The sequence below is a fragment of the Myxocyprinus asiaticus genome, chromosome 43 (assembly GCF_019703515.2).
Source record: "Myxocyprinus asiaticus isolate MX2 ecotype Aquarium Trade chromosome 43, UBuf_Myxa_2, whole genome shotgun sequence".
Lineage (NCBI taxonomy): Eukaryota > Metazoa > Chordata > Actinopteri > Cypriniformes > Catostomidae > Myxocyprinus > Myxocyprinus asiaticus.
In genome coordinates this window covers 29,152,471-29,175,116 of record NC_059386.1, presented here as the reverse complement: position 1 = coordinate 29,175,116, position 22,646 = coordinate 29,152,471, and the positions used below count along the sequence as shown (strand labels likewise).

At 36.3% G+C, this 22,646-nt stretch overlaps 1 protein-coding gene across 2 annotated transcripts in view; it reads right to left on the bottom strand.

Annotated features, from left to right (window-relative positions):
- LOC127433955 (cell adhesion molecule DSCAM-like) overlaps positions 1-22,355 on the bottom strand; it is a 112,966-nt gene extending 90,611 nt beyond the window's left edge. For both annotated transcript variants that reach the window (XM_051686345.1, XM_051686347.1), the window contains exons 1-3: positions 21,841-22,355; positions 3,949-4,266; positions 3,112-3,258 (exon numbers count right to left, since the gene is read on the bottom strand). In XM_051686345.1, coding sequence (XP_051542305.1) covers positions 3,112-3,258; positions 3,949-4,266; positions 21,841-21,883 — 508 coding nt within the window. In that variant the 5' untranslated portion in view covers positions 21,884-22,355. The remainder of the gene's footprint in view (positions 1-3,111; positions 3,259-3,948; positions 4,267-21,840) is intronic.
- Positions 22,356-22,646: the final 291 nt, after the last annotated feature.

Below are 22,646 nucleotides of genomic sequence, written 5' to 3'. Positions count from 1 at the left end.
TACATTAGATTGCCATTGTTCTCTTAAGTGTGTTGATATTGACAAAGATACAGACTTTAGCAGATCTTAATTTTCTTTCTCAGTTTTCATAAACCATGACCCTACTTTGTATGTTTTTATTTTCAAAGTAAAGCTAATCGAAACCTATATGTTAGTTGAGGATGTAAGGTTATATTTGTTCTTCAGCCAGATCTTAAAGGCGCAGTATGTAAAAATTTTCATGTAATATTCTTTTTTTTTTTTTTTTTTTTTTGCCAATGTGTGAACAGCTTTTAATGCAACTTAAAAAATGAGCCCTTCCCGGACTTCCTAGGTTGCCTATTAAAGACTGTAGACTGATTTTCATGCGAAGGAAGCGGGTTGGTTTTGCCGGGAAAATCCAAAGTATGTGACGTTTATGCACGCTCCCGAGAGCCTTGCCTCAGTGCTTCTCTTCTGCTATTCAACAGCAACAACAAACTGCAACACTAGGTAACGTTATCTTAGAGATGGAATCCAGCAAACAGCCGGCTCCCAGCACAACACCAACTCCTATACAAACTCAGAGTAAGCCAAAAAAACAAACAAAAAAAACAATTATCTACTGAATCCCGTCTGGCTAAGCAGTAACGTGATCGCGGTCGAGCGAAAACTAGAGTGAACATCAGCAGGGCATTTGATTCCTGGAGGGACCTTCGTTCGGTTTTGGGGATCAAAACCAACCCTGAATTGGCGTTCTTCTTATTGGACAGGTAAGCTTACATAACTGCAAAGCATGTGAAATATAGTGCCATGAGGATTGATCTGTGTAATTTTAGCTAACTTGATCTTGCCTGCTAATGCTGAAGAATTGCAAGCTACCTTGCTTCGTAACTTTCAAATAATTTCAACGATCTTCTCTTTATACTAAAAGTCAGGAATACAGGATCAATTTAAGCAAATACGCTGGTTTCTTGATCGTAGTACAACATATGACATATAAAACATTAAATAGTGCAACATAACAGTGCAGTGCAACAGTAAACTGTCTGGTATAGTTCGGTAGTATGTAGCTGTATGTGTGTATCAGTATGCTATGCTAGCTGATAAGTAGTTTTAGTTTAGTCTCAAAGTTTGTAGTAAAACAATCATAACTGTGTAATTTTAATTATGCTACCTTATTTGTCAGCATGATGCCGGTGGATCACGTTCAGTCTCTTTATATGTTACGTCATTGTTTTGGCCGATGCTCGCTTGCTTACGTCCCTGTGGAGCACGAGCAACAGGTAGCTGGCTGCAGTTCACTTAATGGCCACAGGTGTCATTAATAACAAGGGTTTCTGAATCTTACATACTGCATCTTTAAGAAGGAATTCATGGCCATGTAATTTAAATACCTCTTTTAATGTAATTAAATACTATTTTTAATGTAAATAAACACATTATGAACCATTTTTTTTTTTTTACATGTTAACATGTTAGTTACAGTAAATGTGTTAGGTAAGATAAATACGGATGAAAAAGTGTTGCCCCAGTTCAGTTTATAAATCCCCAAGATTATTTACTTATTTTTAAATAAACATATGTTTTGAACAAAAACAGTCTCAGAGTATATTTTATCTCAACAGCCTGTGCTGAAAAGTGCAAATGTTCCACATGCACTGAACTGTGTTTAAACTGTGTTTGTTTGCAGACATATTGCTTTCATTATGAAAAATTTAGCACGGAAAAGGGGCGCAGACAACCGCAAGCTAATGTTTTGTGACAGCCTCTATTAAATGACCGACATCTGTCAAATTCATTGCACAATGTCTCTCTTGTCACGATCTACATAAAAATAAATCCATCTCCGGTAAAAATAAGCTTTGACATTCATATAACCTACTGTAAGAATAAAATGTGTGCACAAATTGAGATTGAGCATTAGACATGAGATGTTTGAAGAATTTAAAGACTGTAATTTAGGATATTGCGACAAAACCATCCCCTCTGTCAGCTCCAGGGGAACATTTGTCACATTACTCTCTAAAGATGAATAAAAGATTCATATATCTCATCAGTATCTTTTCCTGTACAGAAAAATGTGGCACATCGATGGAAAATATCCTCGCTCACTCCCAGTCTAAACGACTTTTGAGTCTTTATTGAATTTGCTAAATGCTCCATAAAAAGAGCCGCCAGCCCTGAGGGGGGGAAACAGTTGTGTAGATGAGTGTTCTATTTAACTGATGTGGATTTTCAAAATGCACTCTCGCTGGCTGCCCCTGGAAGGGAAGTGGGTCAGTACAGTGAAGCTCAGTGACACGACTGCCACCGTCCACTTCTTCAGGATTAAACAGCCAAGAGAGGAGCTCTTTTTTAGAGCGTTACTATGACAACATGCGAAGTTAGAGACTAATAAATCTTGCGTTGTCACCAATAGGAGAAGAAACGACTTAAATATGTGGATGTGCTCTCAAGAGCAGGCTTGGGCATATTAAAATCATGGGGAACCAGAGTCGGGGAACTCTAATTGGCTGAATTTTGCTTAGGAACATCAAAACTGCACCACTCCCCAGGGATGTCTGTACACATTTTAACATCACGCCATATTAAGGTGTGCACAGGCACATTAAAATCCGTAATAAGGTAAGAAGATCTGCATCTCTTTGAGTTGAAAGTCTCAGCTCTGAAACATTCTTTGTTTCAAGTGCATGAATGCATATGCTTCTTGCTGCAAAGGCTCAATTTTGAATGTCAGACCACAAAAGAATGCAAGAATGCGTTGTGTTCTCAGCTATGCCACAAGGGGCGCTATAGTGAGCAATAAATTATGCGTAAACCACCATTTCTATGGTCAGTTTTCTGTTTCGGGTCAACTACTGTCATGGCCGAAGAACAGTTTGAAGAGAATCTTGCCGAGCAAGTTAAAGTTGACAAGTTTATAACTAGCTACCTGGGTAAAACCACATTTAAAGGCACATACATTTGTAGGTTACTCTATCGCCCCCTTAAATACTGAGGTTTGTTGCTGCAACAGTAATGCAAGAGCACACATAAAGTATGTTTAACATGATTCGCAATGCGTTAGCCAAGCCATTGTATTTTCCATACTTGCGTAAAGTATGTTTCTGTCCTTAGAGCTAAAATGCAAGAGAATGTACAGTGTCCTACCTGAGACGAGTGGTACGGTGTCTCTCTCCCATGACACAACAGTGATGTAGTTCTCCACTGAGGAAGGAATAATGCACTTGAAGACCGCTATACTGCCTCTCATCGCGGTCTGGTCTGCCACACGGACCGTATAGGGCTCTCGTAAGACTATAAAGAAAGAGAGAGTTGAAGCTTTGAGATTTATACTTCAAGCTAATATGTCATTGGTAAAGAGCCATACACTGAAAAAAAAAAAATTAATCAGTATCTTTGACATGTTTTTTAGTATAAATATCTAAACATCTTGAACATTATATAAATTTACCTGAGAAGCAAAATTACATGAGACATTTAAGGTGAAGTGTGTCATTTCTGTCTCACTAGCATCAACAAACTGGAATAGCTAAAATTGCTGTTCTCAAACAGGTTTCCCTGAACACTCCCCTGTTTTTGATTGGTTGGCCAAACACATAGTCCCGCCCCAAACTCACAATATTGGTTGAACCAAGGGATGCTATGTTGGGCTCCTGGGAATTCTCAAACAAAGAACTGTGTTCATACTTTTCATGGGAACTCAGAATGAGTTACTTATAGCTGTCTATGCATTTGAAACTGGAACAGAAAAAAGTATTTTAACTTAAAAAATGACTTCACTGTTAAGACTTGTTTTCACAGAATGCATCTACAATATAAGTGTATCTTGTCTTTTTCCATTGGCAGATATTTTCACTTATTTTAGACATAAAACTCAGATTATTTATTTCTTAATTTCTGCAGTGTATAAATAATATGGCCATGCATTTTAAAACATTTGATACAATCTAAAATATATTTAAACTTTTTAAAACAAACATTCACCTGCTTTAATATGAACATCTTGGCTTCTGATTTTCCCTGAAGGATTTTCCGCTGTGCAATAGTAAGTGTTGTCGTGGATCACTTTGCTAAAGCTGGACGGAGGAAAGTGGAAGATCTGGAGGGTGCCGTTTTGGTGGACATGGCGTATCCCTGGGACATTGTAGCTCTCCTCGCCAGTGGCCAGATACCAGCGCAGGGTAGCAGGTGGCACCGCTGCTGCAGGACAGGGAACCAGAGTCCCCGTGGTGCTGGCGAACACTACCTCTTGCAGAGATGCATTGACAAAATACAAGCTGGAATGTAGGTCTTCACTGAGAACTGCAGGAGAGAAGACATGGTGTTAGTGTCCTGCAGATCTATTAACAGTTTTTATTGTATTAGCTTCTTCCATCCGTCCACACTGTTTTTCAATTGTTTTCCTATGTAAACATGCACTAGATGGACATCTTTGGCAAACGCTGTTTTTCAGCGTCTTGTGCAGGAGCGCCACATTTTTTAGACAAAGGTTAAAAAAAACGTAAACTTATAAAAACGAGTCTCGAGACATCTGTGTTTTGTTCTCTTCATTGCGCTGAGTCTAGTTTTTTTTAGCACAAGTACGCATTCTGTCTGAACAGTTCCTAACCTGCCTTATTTGTGTAATGTAGGCAGTGTTGGGAAGTAGTGACAGTAGGTCAGCTGTATGGCTGTAAACAAACGTGTTACACTGTCTTCTCAGTGAGTCGAGCATTCGAAAGTCCGACTCATTCAAGTGAATTGGTTCGTCCTAAACGATCATCTCTATCATGTGGTGTTAGAAAGTCTGAGTCATTTAAGTGAGTCGATTCATCCTAAACCGTCCTCTTTATGCTGGACAGTCTGATTCATTCTAGTAAATCTGTTCGTTCAGACGGTTTGTGTAAATGTGATTCAATAAACGATTAATCGATTTGAGCCCCTGCTTGGTATTTTAGGTCTTCTTTTTAAATTTAAAAATTTAGTTAAATGCTACTCTTAATTAATGTCTTTAACTTATATTATAATAAGGGCTGGGAAATTTAACTTGTTAATTTCTGAGATTAATAGTTGACTGTTTAACACGTTCAAAAAAATTAACGCAATTAATGCATTATCCACTTCACTAATGTTTTTCCCCTCTTTATGTGGCTAAAATTGGCATATATAAATTTCCAGGAGGCACATGTTCGACTTGACTGCACATTGTAGCACAGAAACTGATTGTGTGGAGCAGTGCACGCTTATTCATTACATGCAACGCATGTCCCGGGCATAATAAACATGGGAGCGGATTTACTATATGGAGAAGGGAGACTTCACCCCAAGTGGTGAGCTAGGTGTGGGAAAGATAGGGGAAAGCTGCTGTGTCTCCTCGCATTGCTCGAAAATGCTAACTCACTGTCATCTGGACCAGTGAGTGTCAAAAGCAAAACCGTGCGTGAGAGACCCAGCGTGTGCGTGATAGAGACTGAACGGCTGCCAGAGAAAATAATAGTTTTGGGATTTTAAACTTCAGAAAATGAAACTTCAGCATTAAATTTGTTTTATATCTGTATGTATAGTGTCTAATAATGCAATGGAAATGTATCTTTTGTTTTGCCAATAAAGCTTAACATGAACTGAATCAACAACACTTTAACAGCTCACAAATTCATTTATATGTTTAGTCTTAGCATGTTCTAGTCACTATGGTCCATTTGTTTCAAGGTTTGAGATTATACATGCTTACACAGACTGATCTTCTTTTAAATAAAAACTCACACATGATAAATATAAAAGATTACTTTCTAGAAATATGTCCAGCAGGGCCAAATAGAGTTTAAAGACCCCATGACTTTGCTTGACGGGTGCAGTTTTCTGTCCTGTGTTGACGTATTTACAATTGGAAATGGAAGTTTGGGTGGGACATACTGAAGGGCTATAATTTCTCTTCTATGTATTTGTATAAATTTCATTGTGTTTTTTGTATTGGCCATTGCTTTGGTAAAACTGTTCTACAGTCATGTCATAGTTTGTTTTAATTTGAATTGATTGGCTCACTTATAAATTAACATTTCAGAGCTCACAAAAAATAATTGCAACGCTCTCTTGTGTTGTATTGTATAATGGAGCTGAGTTGTGTGCAATAATAAAGCTACTATTGACTAAAAGCACATAAAAAATTAAAAATTGATACCCATTCTCAGGCTAGTTGATTCACCAAGATGACAAAACACAGATGAATGGGCACAGCTTTTGCAAAGGGAGATAAAAAGCATTTTTTTCTTCTGTTTTTCAGAGAGAGAATGTCAATGCCACAGAGTGCTGCAGAGCTCTAAGCCAATAAGGTGCAAACCAGGCAATGCATGAAAAAAGCAATGGATGGTCACTAACACAGTTTTCTGTCCTTTTTATGATTATATGGACTTTTTAAGTGTAAGGAAATATTTTTTAATTACCATAAATGGCATATGCCTTTCTGACGTTTTAATCAGCATTTAACAAAAGCATAACAATCCAACATTATGCCCAACTGTATGTATATGTTATTGTTGTTTTTAATGTTTCTGTGTGCACAGAGTAGTTTCAAACTCTACTGTTAATCCAGAGCCAAGTATCACTGGAAGATCAAAAGAATTTTGAATCTTAACAGTCATAAAATATTAAAAGATTTTATGTCAATACCGAGAATTGACAGTGATACACTGCGGCATTTTAACAAATATTGTATGCACTACCATAATTTTATAAACAGTACTGAACACATTTTGATATGACAGTGTTGTACATTATCAAAATGTATATATTGTTTTGCATTTTTGCTGTTATGTTGTTGTCATAGTTATATATTGTACTATATTATTTGACTACATAGACTTGTTTTTGTAGCTGAGAACAAAACAAATGAAAAGGCAAACATTTTACATCCATTTTTTATACTGTATATATTGTATTATTTATTATGTATAAATACATGCATATTATTCTACTGTTATACATTCTATCTATTATTATGCATCAAAGTTATTCATATACATATGATTATTTATTGTATATCTATTGCATTAATATTTTCGTTTAATATTATATATTTATTTATACATCAACATATATATGTAATAAAAGATTTATTATATTTTCAGATTATGCATGATTCTAGCAAAGCAGATCATTAAGTAAAATAGATAAGGTTCCAACTCGCAGACTCTTAGAACCCACAGACACAAGAAGATGTCAAAGAAAACCACAGATGTTATCCAGACAGTTTGGTACCACAGACCCCATGAGTTAAGATTTATTTAAGGCCTGTACATAGATTCTACCACTAATGGACTAAATGTGTTCTATTCACCTCATCTTTAAAAATCTGCACGGTCAGTGTCTGTCAGTCTGATTTAAATTCAGATTCTAAACACCACCACATGCTTAGTGACGCCGTCAAAATCATTCCACTCTCAATTATCTAAACGATGGAGATGGGCAGACAAGACTCTTCAAATATGAATTGAATTAATTTATAATTAGTCTGGCTTTTTCAGAGCGGAATATGCCGCTGCATGCTGTTTGATTAAAAGCGACTCTTATCTGACTGAAAAAACGGATGGAGCGGTTTCTTTGTCACTGCTTGTTGCTGGGGTTTTTTGTGAACTGATTGTTGTAAATAGACTCTAACACGCTGGCCCTCTGTGGCCCTGTCTGGGCTTGACTCAAGGTGATATTTATGGACTAAGCATGTGACAGCTCAAGGGCAGTGACCATCTTAAAGTCAAGCTGATAGAGGGGGCAGGGTGGTCTGGCATGCACACATTTTCCTATTACAATCTCTCCAATTAAGCTAAATGTCTGGTTAACATTTAACAGTAAATCTTTTTCAAAATCTTCTATAAATATAAAATAAAATACAGAATGGCTCTGCTGGAAATATTAACATTGAGGTCTATAGCTGATTTCCTTTTCTTGTTTCAAGTGACCAATGTAACGTTGATTAATTGGGCCTGTTTTGTCATACTGATATGATTAGCAATAGCTGAAAAAAGTTATCTGCTTGACTGACTACCAGAAGTGTTTGTTCCACTTGTGTTTGCTCCAAACTTTACTAAAAGCCTTGTTGTTCAAATATTTTTGAGTTAATTTTTAGTAAAGTAATTTAAAAAATTGTGTTTCAGCTTTTTTTTGTGCACATTGAATGTCAACTACCTAATCAACAGCTTATTTGCTCTAATACCATTGTACTACATCAATACAATTGTACATACACTCACTGAGCACTTTATTAGGAACACCTGCACACCTGCTTATTTATGCAATTATCTAATGAGCCAATCATGTGGCATCACTGCAATGCATAAAATCACACAGATACGGGTCAGGAGCTTCAGTTATGGGGAAAAAATGTGATCACAGTGATTTCAAACGTGGTATGATTGTTGGTGCTAGACGGGCTGGTTTGAGTATTTCTGTAGCTGCTGATCTCCTGGGATTTTCACACACAACAGTCTCTAGAGTTTACTCCGAATGGTGCCAAAAACAAAAAAACATCCAGTGAGTTGCAGTTCTTTGAACTGAAATGCCTTCTTGAGAGAGGTCAACAGAGAATGTCCAGACTGGTTCAAGCTGACAGAAAGGCTACGGTAACTCAGATAACCACTCTGTACAATTGTAGTGAGCAGAATAGCATCTCAGAATGCACAACACTTCGAACATTTAGGTGGATGGGATACAACTGCAGAAGACCATGTCGGGCACTTATTAGAACCATAGTGTTCCTAATCAAGTGTTATGTGAGTGTATATACAGTATATCAGCATTATATTGGTCATTTACCAGCCTTTTCCGTAGATATCAATATCACCTTAAAAAAAGAAAAAAAAAAGAAAAACATATCGGTCAAACATTAGTCATCATGAGGTGACAATTTTAGTGGTTATTTTATCATATTCTAGTGGCTTTGTTCAGACCCACAACTGAATCAATTGTTTCAAGAAGCTTTAAGCTTCAAAACTATTTTATAGCTTTAAGTCAAGTCAAATCACACCGTAGGAATATCAGATCACCTAAAACAAATGCATCATGTTTCTTTTTTAAATGAACTATATTCAAGTCAAAACATTATTTAATATAACTGAATACAATGAAAGTCATTTTCAGATCAAATTAAGTACAAATAGCACCTTACAGTAACAAGTGCATATTTTCATTTTTATATGGTGTAGTTTTATTTTCAACACATAAAAAAAGTTTCAAAGCAACTTTATGAAAATTAATGCCTTAATACCTTAAATATAGTGCCTTTAAACTAATAAATCCCCCCCCCCTCTCTCTCTCTCTCTCTCTCTCTCTCTCTCACTCTCTCTCTCTCTGATACTTCTTTAATGAATAAAGAGTATATTATAAATGAGAAATCAGTCTTAGAAAACAAAAAGAAATGTATTACATTTGAATGTGATGGGTCTGATTGGGCGTCTGTAATGAGGAGCAGTCGAGCAGAAAGACAGTTGCATTTAGGATGAGTAGAAATATTGGTTTGTCTTCCGAAAACCCATTAACATTAAAACCATTTGTTCACTGATAGTGTGTAACCATCCATTACAAGAGCTTTTTCAAAACTAGCCAGGCGATTTATTTAAGTAACGTGCAATCAATATTTATCCGGCAAACTGCATGCACTGCTCTGACTTTAACCCTAAGAAACCTGAAGCAGGACAGTCTAGAGGTGATCAGGGCACACAGTGGCAGTACCATAATACAGAAATGGTATCGAAGGGTAACACCATGATACTTCGATACATATCATGGTACTGAATGTTTACCATTTTCATATACTATAGTGGTACATCTCTAAAATAAATTAAAAATATATTCTTTTCTTTGCCAACATTAAAGGTAACATGGCAATACTATGGCTATTTTTTTGTTTAAAATATGTCACCTGCCTAAATCAAATATTTTTGAGATGATTTTAATATTTCAATGATTAAATTTATGTATGATTCCTAAACAAATTGTCCAAACATGGTATTACCATGTTAAAACAACATAATGCAGTAGCCTACAACAGTACTTTTATTGGGTGAAATACAGTATGGATAAATTATGCAGTTCTTTTTAAATAGTGCACTGCCACTCTTGCCAAATGAAAAACATTTTTATGACTTGAATATTTCCATAATGAATTGCTTGTGTACAATTTATAAAGCAAACAAATGCTTGTTAAAATCACAGTGCAAACAGTCAAATAAGCACTCTAGCTCTCTGAAGATAAAAACTTGGCCCTGGTGTGGGTGGATGGGTCACTCTGTTGGCTGCTGGCCGACTGTGTCTGTGCTGTTGTCTGTGTAGCAGATAGGAGGGGTGGTTTCCCCCTGCAGGCTGCGGAACCTTGACAGAACATCACGGGCTCAAGGTAATTAAGGCAGCGGGCGTGTGGAAAGCCAGAGAGCGCGGGGGGAGTCAGGAACAGCAGCCGGGCCCGGGAGAGTTCGAAATCGTGTCCCTGCCTCGAGGCTAAATCGAGACCGGCTTCAGGGAGCTGTACCGCAGCACCGCAATTTAACCAGCTTGCAATTTGCTCTCATGAATATTAAGCACAAGCCAGCGCGTCTGGGTTAATGGACCCCCGCTCACTGCCAATATGTAAAGCCGACGATATCCCCAGATGCCGAGAAGGGTGAGAGCAGGAGCAGCACGCATCCCCGTGGAAAAGTTTTTTTAATCTCTTAAGTGAGATGATTTGAATATCATCTGAATAATGTCAGCGCAAATGATCATTTAGAGCTTCCCTGGTGGTGGGAAAGAGATCAAACGTCCTCCGTGGATCGACATCAATTACGGAGCCGACACCGCTGATGTCTGAATCTAAAGCGCGGCTGACTCGGATGATGAGGGAATGTGAGCTAAACGTGTCTCGGCTGCTCAAGCTGGGCTGACGTCTCCTCAACTCCCAGATAAACGTGTAATACAACAACTCATATTCTCAATTACGACTGCATATTCTCAACTGAGCAAAAACTAATATTTAAGTAGGCCTGTTTAGTTTAATTGTGCACCAAAACAAATATTTACTATAATGTACAGTAGACTATATAATACAAAATATCATGTATAACCAATGCCATAGATTAAAGAATCTGTAGATATGTAGGGTTTTTTTTAAAGGAAATTTGAAGAGGTAAACTTTTATTTCTAATTTAATCTAATTTAAAATTAAAGGTGAAGTGTGTATTTTAAAAAAAATACTTTTACTATTAAAATATTCTTTCTGAGTTTAATATGCAAAGACCACATGTTAGCCATTCATATACTACTTTCTCCAAAAAGTATAGACACTGAGTGCATTTACATGCACGCCAATATGCTGATAATTACCAAAAATCAGCTTGAGTCAAAAAATCTGACAACACAATAAAACCATGTTTACATGACATTTGAAATCATCTGATTATTCTCTGCTTTTGACGTCAAAATGTAAACAGGTGTGCGCACAACACTAGCGCAAATTTGAAAAACCTGTAAGAACGCTGGTAGAGGTGTTTAAATGCAATGCAAAATCTGGATAATGGGCAAAAATCTACATGTGTCATTTTTGAATAAACTGTTTATGACCTTACCCTGATAAAGGAAAGTCGTTTAAGGTATTAACATGACCACACACGTTGCTGGCTTATTAAGCATAACTGGTTTAAGATCGTGCATGTAAATGCACTAATTTTGACTCTGTTGTGCTTTCAAAACATTGCTAGGTTTGTTGAAGCATTCCTACCAGTTTGAAAAAGCAACACTGGCTCAACCAATGCCGTGAGTTTGGGACGAATTTGTCAGACTAATGTTACACAAGTTGAATGTTCAAGAAATCTGTTTGAAAAAAAAATTACATTGGAATTCCGTTTGGTGATGCTAGTGGTGCAGAAATTGCACACTTCACCTTTAAATGTTGTTATTCTGCATAGGAAAGTTAAATCAGCTTTAACCCTTTAAGCTCTGAAGGATACACAAAATTAAAGGCTTACATTGCTCAAAAATAAATAAATAAATAAATAAATTAAACAAGGAGGGTCAAGTGTTTGGTATCATTGTAAAGAACATTTTTCAACAATTTTAATAATATAGATTCTGATCCATTCTGAGACTCTTAAAAGTAAAAAAATAAAACATTTGCCAAAAATTTCCCATTTATCTTATTTGACATTATACAGTACATCTCTGGGTGTAAATAAGGTAGCTCTGAAAAACTGCTTTTGTTTTTTCCCAATCATCTCAACTGTATCTAAGAAAATTTTTGTGTTGATAGGAGAAAGCAATCAAAAGTTATAGCATTACAAAAGTAATTTATCATAGTGTCCAAAAACAGCTACATGTGTCCAAAAGCCTCTCCAAACAAATAAAACAATATTTGTTCATAAGAACTAATTACACATGAAAACACAACAATGACTAAAGGTTTGCATAGCATGAAGACATGATTTTAGTAATGAGATTTCACAGTATGAGTGTCATTCTGTGCCATTTGAGTCATCATTGAGTCTTTGTCATTTACTTGGCGCCATCTCCTGGTGGCCATATGTAACATTGTGCTTCGTGTGGATTATCTAATGATCTATGCATCTGATTACCTTTAGTGTGAGCTTGTTTATAAAAGAATCACTAAGTAATGGGATGTGGTATTTTATGTTCTGTTTATTTTTCGTAAAGTTATAAGCAAAAATGAGGCATATAACCAACACCAACATAATTGTCAAAGACATATACTTAGCTATTGCTCGCTATATTTTTGTCTGTTAAACAAATAGGCTGGTTGTATTCTACTCTTTGAGAGCTTTCCAACAACATATGACACATGGCTATTTGATGAATCTGATGTTTTTAATGATTGCAATAATACAGCATGTACAGTGCATTTTTTTTAATAAATTATCAAAATGGAACACTTCTGATTTGTCTGCAAATTTCAAAGCACTTGTTCCCTTGTTCATAATGTCTGCATGCATTGGAAAGTAGAGATTTTATGTTTTCAAATGATACTCATTTTGTGTTGGTCAAGACTGTAGTTATTAATATTTTGACCAAAAACAAATTCTGACAATTATTCTTCGCCGCCGGCAGGCCCTTCTGAGCTTAAAGGGTAAGTGATTCAGCCATTTTGCTAATGTAACCACTGCATTAGAAATGTTATTCATTTGAAAAGGTTATGTGCTGCTTAATACAGCTGTGTGTACAAGATGAAAGTCCAATAAAAGCACATATTATTTTAATACCAATAAACAAGTCAGTATTTTTAATCATTTTGAATAGTTTTTTTATGATGTAACATGATATTATTATGATAAACATATTATAACATAATATAAACATGATGTACTGTTAGAAGAACAAAGCTTTGTGAGGGTTTAGCGGAACAGGTGTCAGAATAAACACCTTGTTAATGGCATACTACTATACAATTATTTCTGCCAAAGACTGACATAGCAGAAGTAGTAAGAGTAGTATGTGTAGTATGCCACTGCGAACTCAGTCCATGAAACACACGTCACCATCAGTGAGTCTGGCCATTCGTGAATCAGCTGTGTCATCATCAGAGCTTGGGCAGCCGCTTTGGAGCAAATACAGCGGCTGAGCCAGCCGGCTAGTCTCGAACTGATCTCACGATACTTTGATGGCATATGTCAAGGTGACAAGCGGTGGCGGTGTCTAAAGTTGGACAAAATTTCTAACGACATGCACTGCTCAGATTGGTCATATACCATACATATATGTTTTTCTGTGGCTCAAGTGGTAGAGTATGGTGCTAGCAATGCCAAGGTCATGGGTTTGATTACCAGGGAATGCATGTACTGATAAAATGCATCTTGAATGCACTGTAAGCCATCTTGGATAAAAGTCAAATGAAAACTTGACAGACAAATAAATAAATAAAATGTAAGAGCTCTCTTGATATTGGCATCAGCCACTGACTGACCCCTCTTATTTGACTACGAGTATGAATACCTAATTATTTTGATAAATACTATACAGTATCCAAATGTCCCGGATTCTGGCCTAAATAAGCACATGTGCTAATATTTGGGTGTGAGTCCCAGGTCAGCCCCTCTTCACGCTGCCTGCACAGCAGAAAGCTCATGCCCATACACACTTATGCAGCCAAGCAGATGTAAATGTATTCAGAGCATTTAGTGCTCAGGATTAATCGAATTATAATTTAACCATCTGATCAAACAACAATTAGCATAATCACTTCTGGGGACGGGCCGTTAGAGAGCGGAATGGAAAAAGAACAGACCTAAGGCCAGAGCAGCTTTATTAAGACATTTGCTGGGATCTATGCAAATGTTACACATTTCTGGGTGTTGAAATGCTGCCTAGATTTTTGTCAGCTCTGCTGAATGACCATTTAGTGGTCAAACATTCAGTGAGAATTCATTGCAAAATATGTACTACGATTCCTTTTAGGTTGTACTTTTGCAGCAATAATAATTAATAATGTGAGGGTAAAAGGCTTTTTTGCAAAACTAGAGAATGAGGTAGAAAAATGGGTAAAAATCAATCGCAATCAAATATAAATATTTGAACATTTAAATGACTCATAATTTGTAAAGCTATTTATTTTATGTAATAATGTTTCTTAAAGGAATATTCTGGGTTCAAGACAAGTTAAGCTGAATCAACAGCATTTGTGGCATAATTTTGATTACCAATATATACATACATATATATATATATATATATATATATATATATATATATATATATATATATATATATACAGTGGTGGCCAAAATTTGGAATAATGTACAGATTTTGCTGTTTCGGAAAGAAATTGGTACTTTAATTCACCATAGTGGCATTCAGCTGATCACAAAGTATAGTCAGGACATTACTGATGTAAAATGTTTTTGATCAAATCTAGACAGGCCCCATTTCCAGCAGCCATCACTCCAACACCTTATCCTTGAGTAATCATGCTAAATTGCTAATTTGGTACTAGAAAATCACTTGCCATTATATAAAACACAGTTGAAAGATATTTGGTTCATTAAATGAAGTTTAACATTGTCTTTGTGTTTGTTTTTGAGTTGCCACAGTATGCAATAGACTAGCATGTCTTAAGGTCAATTTTAGGTCAAAAATGGCAAAAAAGAAACAGCTTTCTCTAGAAACTCATCAGTCAATCATTGTTTTGAGGAATGAAGGCTATACAATGCTTGAAATTGCCAAAAAAACGTTTTTTTTTTTCTAACCTATTCTTTTTTGTTTTTCTGTTTCAAAAGTGGCTTTTTCTTTGCAAATCTTCCCATAAGGCCTGCACCCCTGAGTCTTCTCTTTACTGTTGTACATGAAACTGGTGTTGAGCGGGTAGAATTCAATGAAGCTGTCAGCTGAGGACATGTGAGGCGTCTATTTCTCAAACTAGAGACTCTGATGTACTTATCCTCTTGTTTAGTTGTACATCTGACCTTCCACATCTCTTTCTGTCCTTGTTAGAGCCAGTTGTCCTTTGTCTTTGAAGACTGTAGTGTACACCTTTGTATGAAATCTTCCGTTTTTTGGCAATTTCAAGCATTGTATAGCCTTCATTCCTCAAAACAATGATTGACTGACGAGTTTCTAGAGAAAGCTGTTTCTTTTTTTTATAATTTTTGACCTAATATTGACCTTAAGACATGCCAGTCTATTGCATACTGTGGCAACTCAAAAACAATCACAAAGACAATGTTAAGCTTCATTTCACAAACAAAATAGCTTTCAGCAGTGTTTGATAAAATGGCAAGTGATTTTCTAGTACCAAATGATCAATTTATCATGATTACTCAAGGATAAGGTGTTGGAGTGATGGCTGCTGGAAATGGGGCCTGTCTAGATTTGATAAAAAAAAATAAAAAAAATAAAATAGTGATGGTGCTGTTTTTTTACATCAGTAATGTCCTGAATATACTTTGTGATCAGCTGAATGCCACTTTGGTGAATTAAAGTACCAATTTCCTTCCGAAACAGCAAAATCTGTACATTATTCCAAACGAATGGCCGCCAGTGTATATATATATATCGACTTATCCCTCCTTTTCTTTAAAAAAAAAAAGCAAAATCTGGATTCCAGTGAGGCACGTACAATGGAATTAAATGGGGCCAATCAGTAAATGTTAAAATACTCACTGTTTCAAAAGTATAGCCACAAAAAGTAAACAATATGTGTGTTAACATGATTTTAGTGATAAAATTACCTACTAACCTTTTCTGTGTGAAGTAATATCCCATTTTACAACTCTGTTGCCATGACAATTTAACACTGTAAACCCTAAAACAACCTTAAAAAAATGACGATATAAACAACTTTACAGCTCAAATAATACACAAGTTTTAACAGAAGAATTAATGTGTGTACACTTTTATAAAATTATAAGCTTCACATTTCTACCCTCCAAAAATTGGCCCCATTCGCTTCCACTGTAGATTTGTGCTTTTTTAAAGAAAAGGAGGGACAGGTCAAAATTATTTTTTGTGGAAATCAACATTCGATGAGCTTAACTTGTACTGAACTCAGAATACTCCTTTAATGGTATTTATGAAAGTTATTACAAAGTGTTACTGAAAAAATGCTTACAAAAGGAACTTGGTGTGAATGTGAAACATTCACTTTATTTATTTTAATAATGAATGTCTCTGTTATTATTGTGCATCATTCATTGTGAATGTTATTCAAAAGAAAAAAACATTGGTCTCTGTAATATTTGATCAAAATGTCAGTTGCTCCACCTCTGAAATTACTCTTCTTTTTTGTTGACCTCACCAATCCCTCTTATTTTTCAACCCCCCAATTCAACTTTTCATGAGTCCCGTTTTTTTAAATATCCTGTTTCTCCCTGAAATACGCCAGATTTAGGAAGTAAAATGGGTTAACATGCATCTTCTTTCCAGTTTCTTTCTTACCAAAGTGACAATAAAGTGCACAAATCATGTAACTGGTGATAACCTGGCCAGGTAACAAGAGCACACTTTATACAGGTATGCTAGGCCTACAGTTAAAAAAAAAAAAAAAAACTTATAAAACCCAGATATCTATTTACACATGTGGCCTGTTTAATCTTCCCACCTACTCTCAATAAAGACTAACCAGAAATAACCTTTTTGTACTCAATTTCTTCAAAACAGCACAGACCAAAAGAAATAATGCCCTCCAAGCTCCTTTCATCCATAGGAAAACTATGATAGTCACGGTGCACAGAGAAACACAGTGGCTTGTGCTAAAGTCATCAAGCTTCTTTACTGAAAAATACAAGGTGCTTTTTCTGCCAAGTCATCAAAGCAGGAGATAAATACACATTACAGCTGCGAGCACACAGGGCCGTCTGTCAGCCTGTTATGGAATCAGACATATTTCCTGTGTTCTGACAGTATAAGCTGTGCTAATGAAAAATATGAACACTGATCAGACTTAGTTCTCACTAAACAGTTAGCAAAGCTGATCATCAAAATACCATTATGCCAATTGACTCCCAGAATTACTGATATGCTAGAGTAAGAACTACTCACTTGAGTAGAGCTGTTTAAATCAATGAAGAGTTTGACTCAAACAACATATTTGTATCTTTATAAGGGATTTGCGTCTATTACTAATGCATATTTGCTTTCCTGATGCATTGAACTTCACAATTGATATTTTCATAATAATAACTAAATCAATATTAAAATGCAACCCTGTGTATCATATCTGTAATAAACACCTGATGGGTGTGGGGGTTTTCTTGTTTATAATTCAGGGACAAAAGTATCCTTACAAGTTAAATCAATTTGACGACAACTCAAATGTAACAATGAAATATATATATATATACTGTATATTCTAAAATGCAACTAAAAATCTTTTAGGGCTAGGGTTTTTGTTAAAGATTAGTTTGTAGAAATTGTAATCAGCTTTATGTGAAAACAACAGAAATCTATGATATATCCTCATTTAGATACTTGGTAACCATGCGTGTGTGGGTTCAATTACTGTAGTTATATTTTGGGGACAAAATTGACAAAATCTGGCAAAACCTCCTTTTGGGGACAACTGGGATCCTCAATGGGAAAAACAAACAATAAAATAAGTAAATAATGTTTTTATTATTATTACTATTAAAAATATATAAAATGGCAGAGGTTAGTCTATAGTGATTCATTAGTTTAACGGTATATAAAAATAACAAGAAATATGTTTGCTTGTCAGTACACACTTTTAAACATTGTATCCACAGCTTACAAAAAACTAAAACACTTGTTTTATTCTCTTGAGAGGACGTTAAAGTAGTGTTGGGTTCGAGTCCACCTTAGTCAAGTCCGAGTCAAGACTGAGTCCATAACAGGCCAAGTCTGAGTTCGAATTAATCTGTTCATGAATCTGAATTAAAATTGTAACTGTAAACCTAACATCAATATTTTAACCTTATTTTAACCTTCACAACTAAGAAAATAATTTGTCAGTATAAATTCAACAAAAAACACCTCTGTTGCATTTTATATATACATTTTATGATTAGTAACCTTCTGAACAAACTTCAAAGTGGTTTCAGATCGAAAGCATATGCTTTAGGTGTCTTATTGCATTCTGTTGACAATTTAATTATTTGTTGCTTTTTCCCCTCCACTCAAACATAGACTAAAGAAAGCGAAAGCTGCATTAGTCATTACAACCAAAGTTATTATTATTTCGAATTTTTATTTTGTTTTTATTTCTAATTCATTTTCAATGTGTCCATTCTATATAGTTTAGTTTCATCTAAAAAGTCAGAGTCTGAACTCGAGTACCCCAACTCTACGTAATAGCATATTTCAGGACTTTAGATTAATTGATTATAACATCAGTAACTATTTCCTCAATCATTTTCCTGTTTGCAAAGCATTCAGGTTGAGCATTTCAATGACTCTAAACAGATGCCAAATTTGCCCCGCCTGAAGTCACAAAAACAAAATCCTCTCTTTTCAGGACCACAAACATGGTCTTGATTTCTTTATATAGCACGCTACAGTGCACTGTGTCTTCAAACACAGGCATATAGTTCAGGAAAACAAATGGATATGCCCACACACTTTTGTCTGTTTGATTTGGACTCAGCTAAAAGCTCTCTTAAAACCATCTCGGGGAAAGCGACAGCTGATTGGGCACTTTGCTCTACACTGTGCTGTTTACTCATGTCCATATGAGTGTATGTCAGAGTCGGCCCCTAGCATCAGTTTACAAAAACAACATCACTCCCACTTGCTGCTCGGTCTGTGCGAGGACGGTTCTGCTGCTCCAATTACATTTATGTGTTAATTTGCACACGGTCTCGAGTGCTCTTCAAAACCACAAGAGCTATTGAAAACAACTCAGCATGATTTAACATGCAAAAACATTAGTTGTTCAATAGCAAGGAGATGAGCTCAGAAAAACGGACATAATATCAGCATTAAACTAGTTTATGAAATAATGAAGTGTATTGATTTATAAAAGTTTAGGTACCCGAAAAAAGAAAAGGAGATGTTAGGCAGAATGTTAGTCTCAGTCACCATTCACTGTCACATTGTATGGAAAAAAGATGCAGTGAACATAAATGATGACTGTCAGTGTTACAAAGAAAGAAAGTCATACTGTACATGTTTGAAACAGCATGAGAGAGAGTAAATGGCAGAACTGTCATCCCTTTAATCCACTAATTAATAATAAGAGTTGTTAATCTAGATGCAGAAACAATTGTTTCAATTGAATTGTTATACACGAGGACACTGCTTTCCTGATAAAGGGTGTCCACGTGTCCAAGAATCGCTTCGGAACAACAAGAAAAACAAAATACATGGCTAAACCTCTGGAGGGATGTTTAAGAGGCTGGGGAATTAATTTATCCTCAACACCCGGATAAAGATCCCGATCGGCTTTACAAACAAGCATGCAATGTTTTTCCCGTTAATCTTGTAGTCATTATACGGAATACTTCCGGAGTCACCTGTGCAGGAAGCTCCAAGGCCACTGCACCAACATACATTTGAGGGGTTTCCATAGAGACCAGCAAAGAACTGGGCTGTGAGCTTAACCAAATCATGAAAGGCTCATTTTGTATTTTGTATGGCTTCTCTCTCTCTCTCTCTCTCTCTCTCTCTCTCTCGCCAGACCCCCCCCCCCCCACACACACACACACACGCTCGCAAGAAACATGCTACACTGACCAAAGAGAGAGAGAGAGAGAGAGAGAGAGAGAGAGAGAGAGAGAGAGAGAGAGAGAGAGAGGGCTGCATTGACAGCAATGGCACTGTATCAGACAACTGATCAATTTAGCCTCAGATAGACCCACATATACTAGAACAAACACAACAGAACAAATGGGAGCATATTGATCAAAGTAAAACACTTAAAATGCTTTTTAGAAATGCTAGTTTTCACACAGTTCAGTAGGCATGTACCACTCAATTTTGCGAAAAAGGAATCCTCTGAAATGATAATCAATTACATTGATATAACATTATTTGCGGTTAAATGACTGTATCCATTCTGGCTGCATTTCTACCCTGCAGAAATTTGACATTTTTCTTTAAAGCTCACGAAAAGGATGTTCAAAACACCAAAAACCACACATTTTTTTGTGTGAAAACTGTCTTTTTGAGCTATTTGAGTGATACCCTTTGTGCTACAGCATCGCTGTGTCCTTTTTTGATCATTCTCTTAAAATGCATCTGCTATCATACCGACATTTGCCTCATTCACATTCGACCCTGGTCTGATTTTAATGCTCCACAATGTTGCACTGGTAAAGCCACCTAAAAGCCCCCATTTTCTTCCTAGCTTGCACCCCCAACCCCCCCACCCTCCCTCACCACACACACACACACACACACACACACCACAAACACACCCATCCAGTTTTAGCCCAGCAACCAGCACCCACTCACTGTCTCTCCATTTTAAAGCCATCAACAAACTGGCCTCCTATCGAGAATTTGCAGTAGAATTTTAGAGGTCATAAAATTTGGACACCCAAACAAAAAAATGCATGTGTGAAATAAAACATTCAAAAATGGTTACAGTTAAATTGTTCAAATAAAGTGGTAATTGAGTGACTGAGAGTTATTTTTCATTCAGTGCTCCACTGCTTCCTCTTGAAACATGGCGGCTGTGCCACTATGCCTCAAGAAAACATTTTTTTTTTTCATATAGTATTTTAAGGGGATTTTTTTTATAATGCTGTTTTTCAAAAATATTACCTGCTTTATTTTATTATTATATCTATAATTCAATTTCTTCCTTTTTTTTCTTCTTTGGGATGTGTTTTTTTATTTTATGTTTTATTTTTTTATTTTTTTATTTCAACAAATCAAAACTATTATTTTTCATTTGGATATAAAACATGTAAATATGCCCATGGTCGTTAGAAAAGAAAGAAAGAAAAAAAAAAAAACCATCAGCTTTAGGTCCAACAGGGACATCAAGATTCATGTTGCACTTGATCATATTTGCATACTCATGCGTTCATGTTTAATATTATGGGATGTAAAAGTAATGATGTGACAGCTGATATAAGTTCCTCATAAAACAAACGATCCAAATGCTCATTTGAGTGTCCATCATTTGTTCATCCTAAATAATCAGACATTTGGGCAAATACATTTTATATCTTTAAAAAAAAAAATGTAAAGGAAATATTTTGCATGCACGTTATTTATGATATTTGTTAAAATTGCAATTGTAAATTAAATTCAAAGAATGGCGAATTGGTGCTGTGAAATGTGTGTTGAGTTAAATTGAATTAATCTGCGGATGTGACATGAGAGACAAACTCGAGCTGTGCAGAAATGGACAAAAATGCACCACATACTGAAAACATCACGAACTGGTTAATTGTTTGCTTAATTGATTTCGATGTTTATTTATTTTCCAAGAAGTTAGACCGGAATACAAATTTAAAAAATACTACTTACCATTCAAAATGCACTGGAAAAAGATGATGGCCAATATCCACATGCCCCGCTCCTTTCAATCTCCAAACTAAGATTTGTTTTTGCCCACTGCACACTTTTCCTCCAAAAAATCCTTGAGGAAAAATATAAATGATCTTTAATTAATATTTCCAGCAGAAGAGATGCATATGAACCAAAGCTCGTTCTCCCTCTCTCTCCCTCGAATGCACGCACGCTCGCTCGCACGCGTGGATGAGGTGTGCGCTCCCGGCTGATTGTCTCCGTTAAAAGCCGAGCTGAGATCCAGCTGTGGCGCGAGACGGTGAGCGGCAGGCAGGTGCGATGCTGAGTCAGAGCGCGCGCTTACTGAGAGCACTGCGCACAGGTGTAGTCTCATACAACAACAACAACAACAAAAACTAATTAACGTTTTACGCTGAAATAAAACGCGCAAAAGTAATTCCACTCCAATTAATAATGTTTCAAAATCATATTAGAAACTTTACAAAAATATTAAAAAATCATAAAAAAGGAAACGAAAAAAGAAAGAAAAGAAAAAGCCCTGAAACTCCAGCTCGTGAATGTATAGAGATGACGGTTGTTAGCTGTACTCAGAGCAAAATCCCTCTTCACCACCTCGCGCCGTCCAGCAGTCAGCAAGCACGCGCATCTTCCCCTGCTGCACTGATCACTCCAGAGCTCAGTCTCAGCACCAGAGCATCAGAGAACACAACACCCCCCCCCCCCCCCCCTCTCTCTCTCTCTCTCTCTCTCTCTCTCTCTCTCTCTTTCTCTGTCTCTGTCTCTCTGCAGCCTTAAAGGTGCAG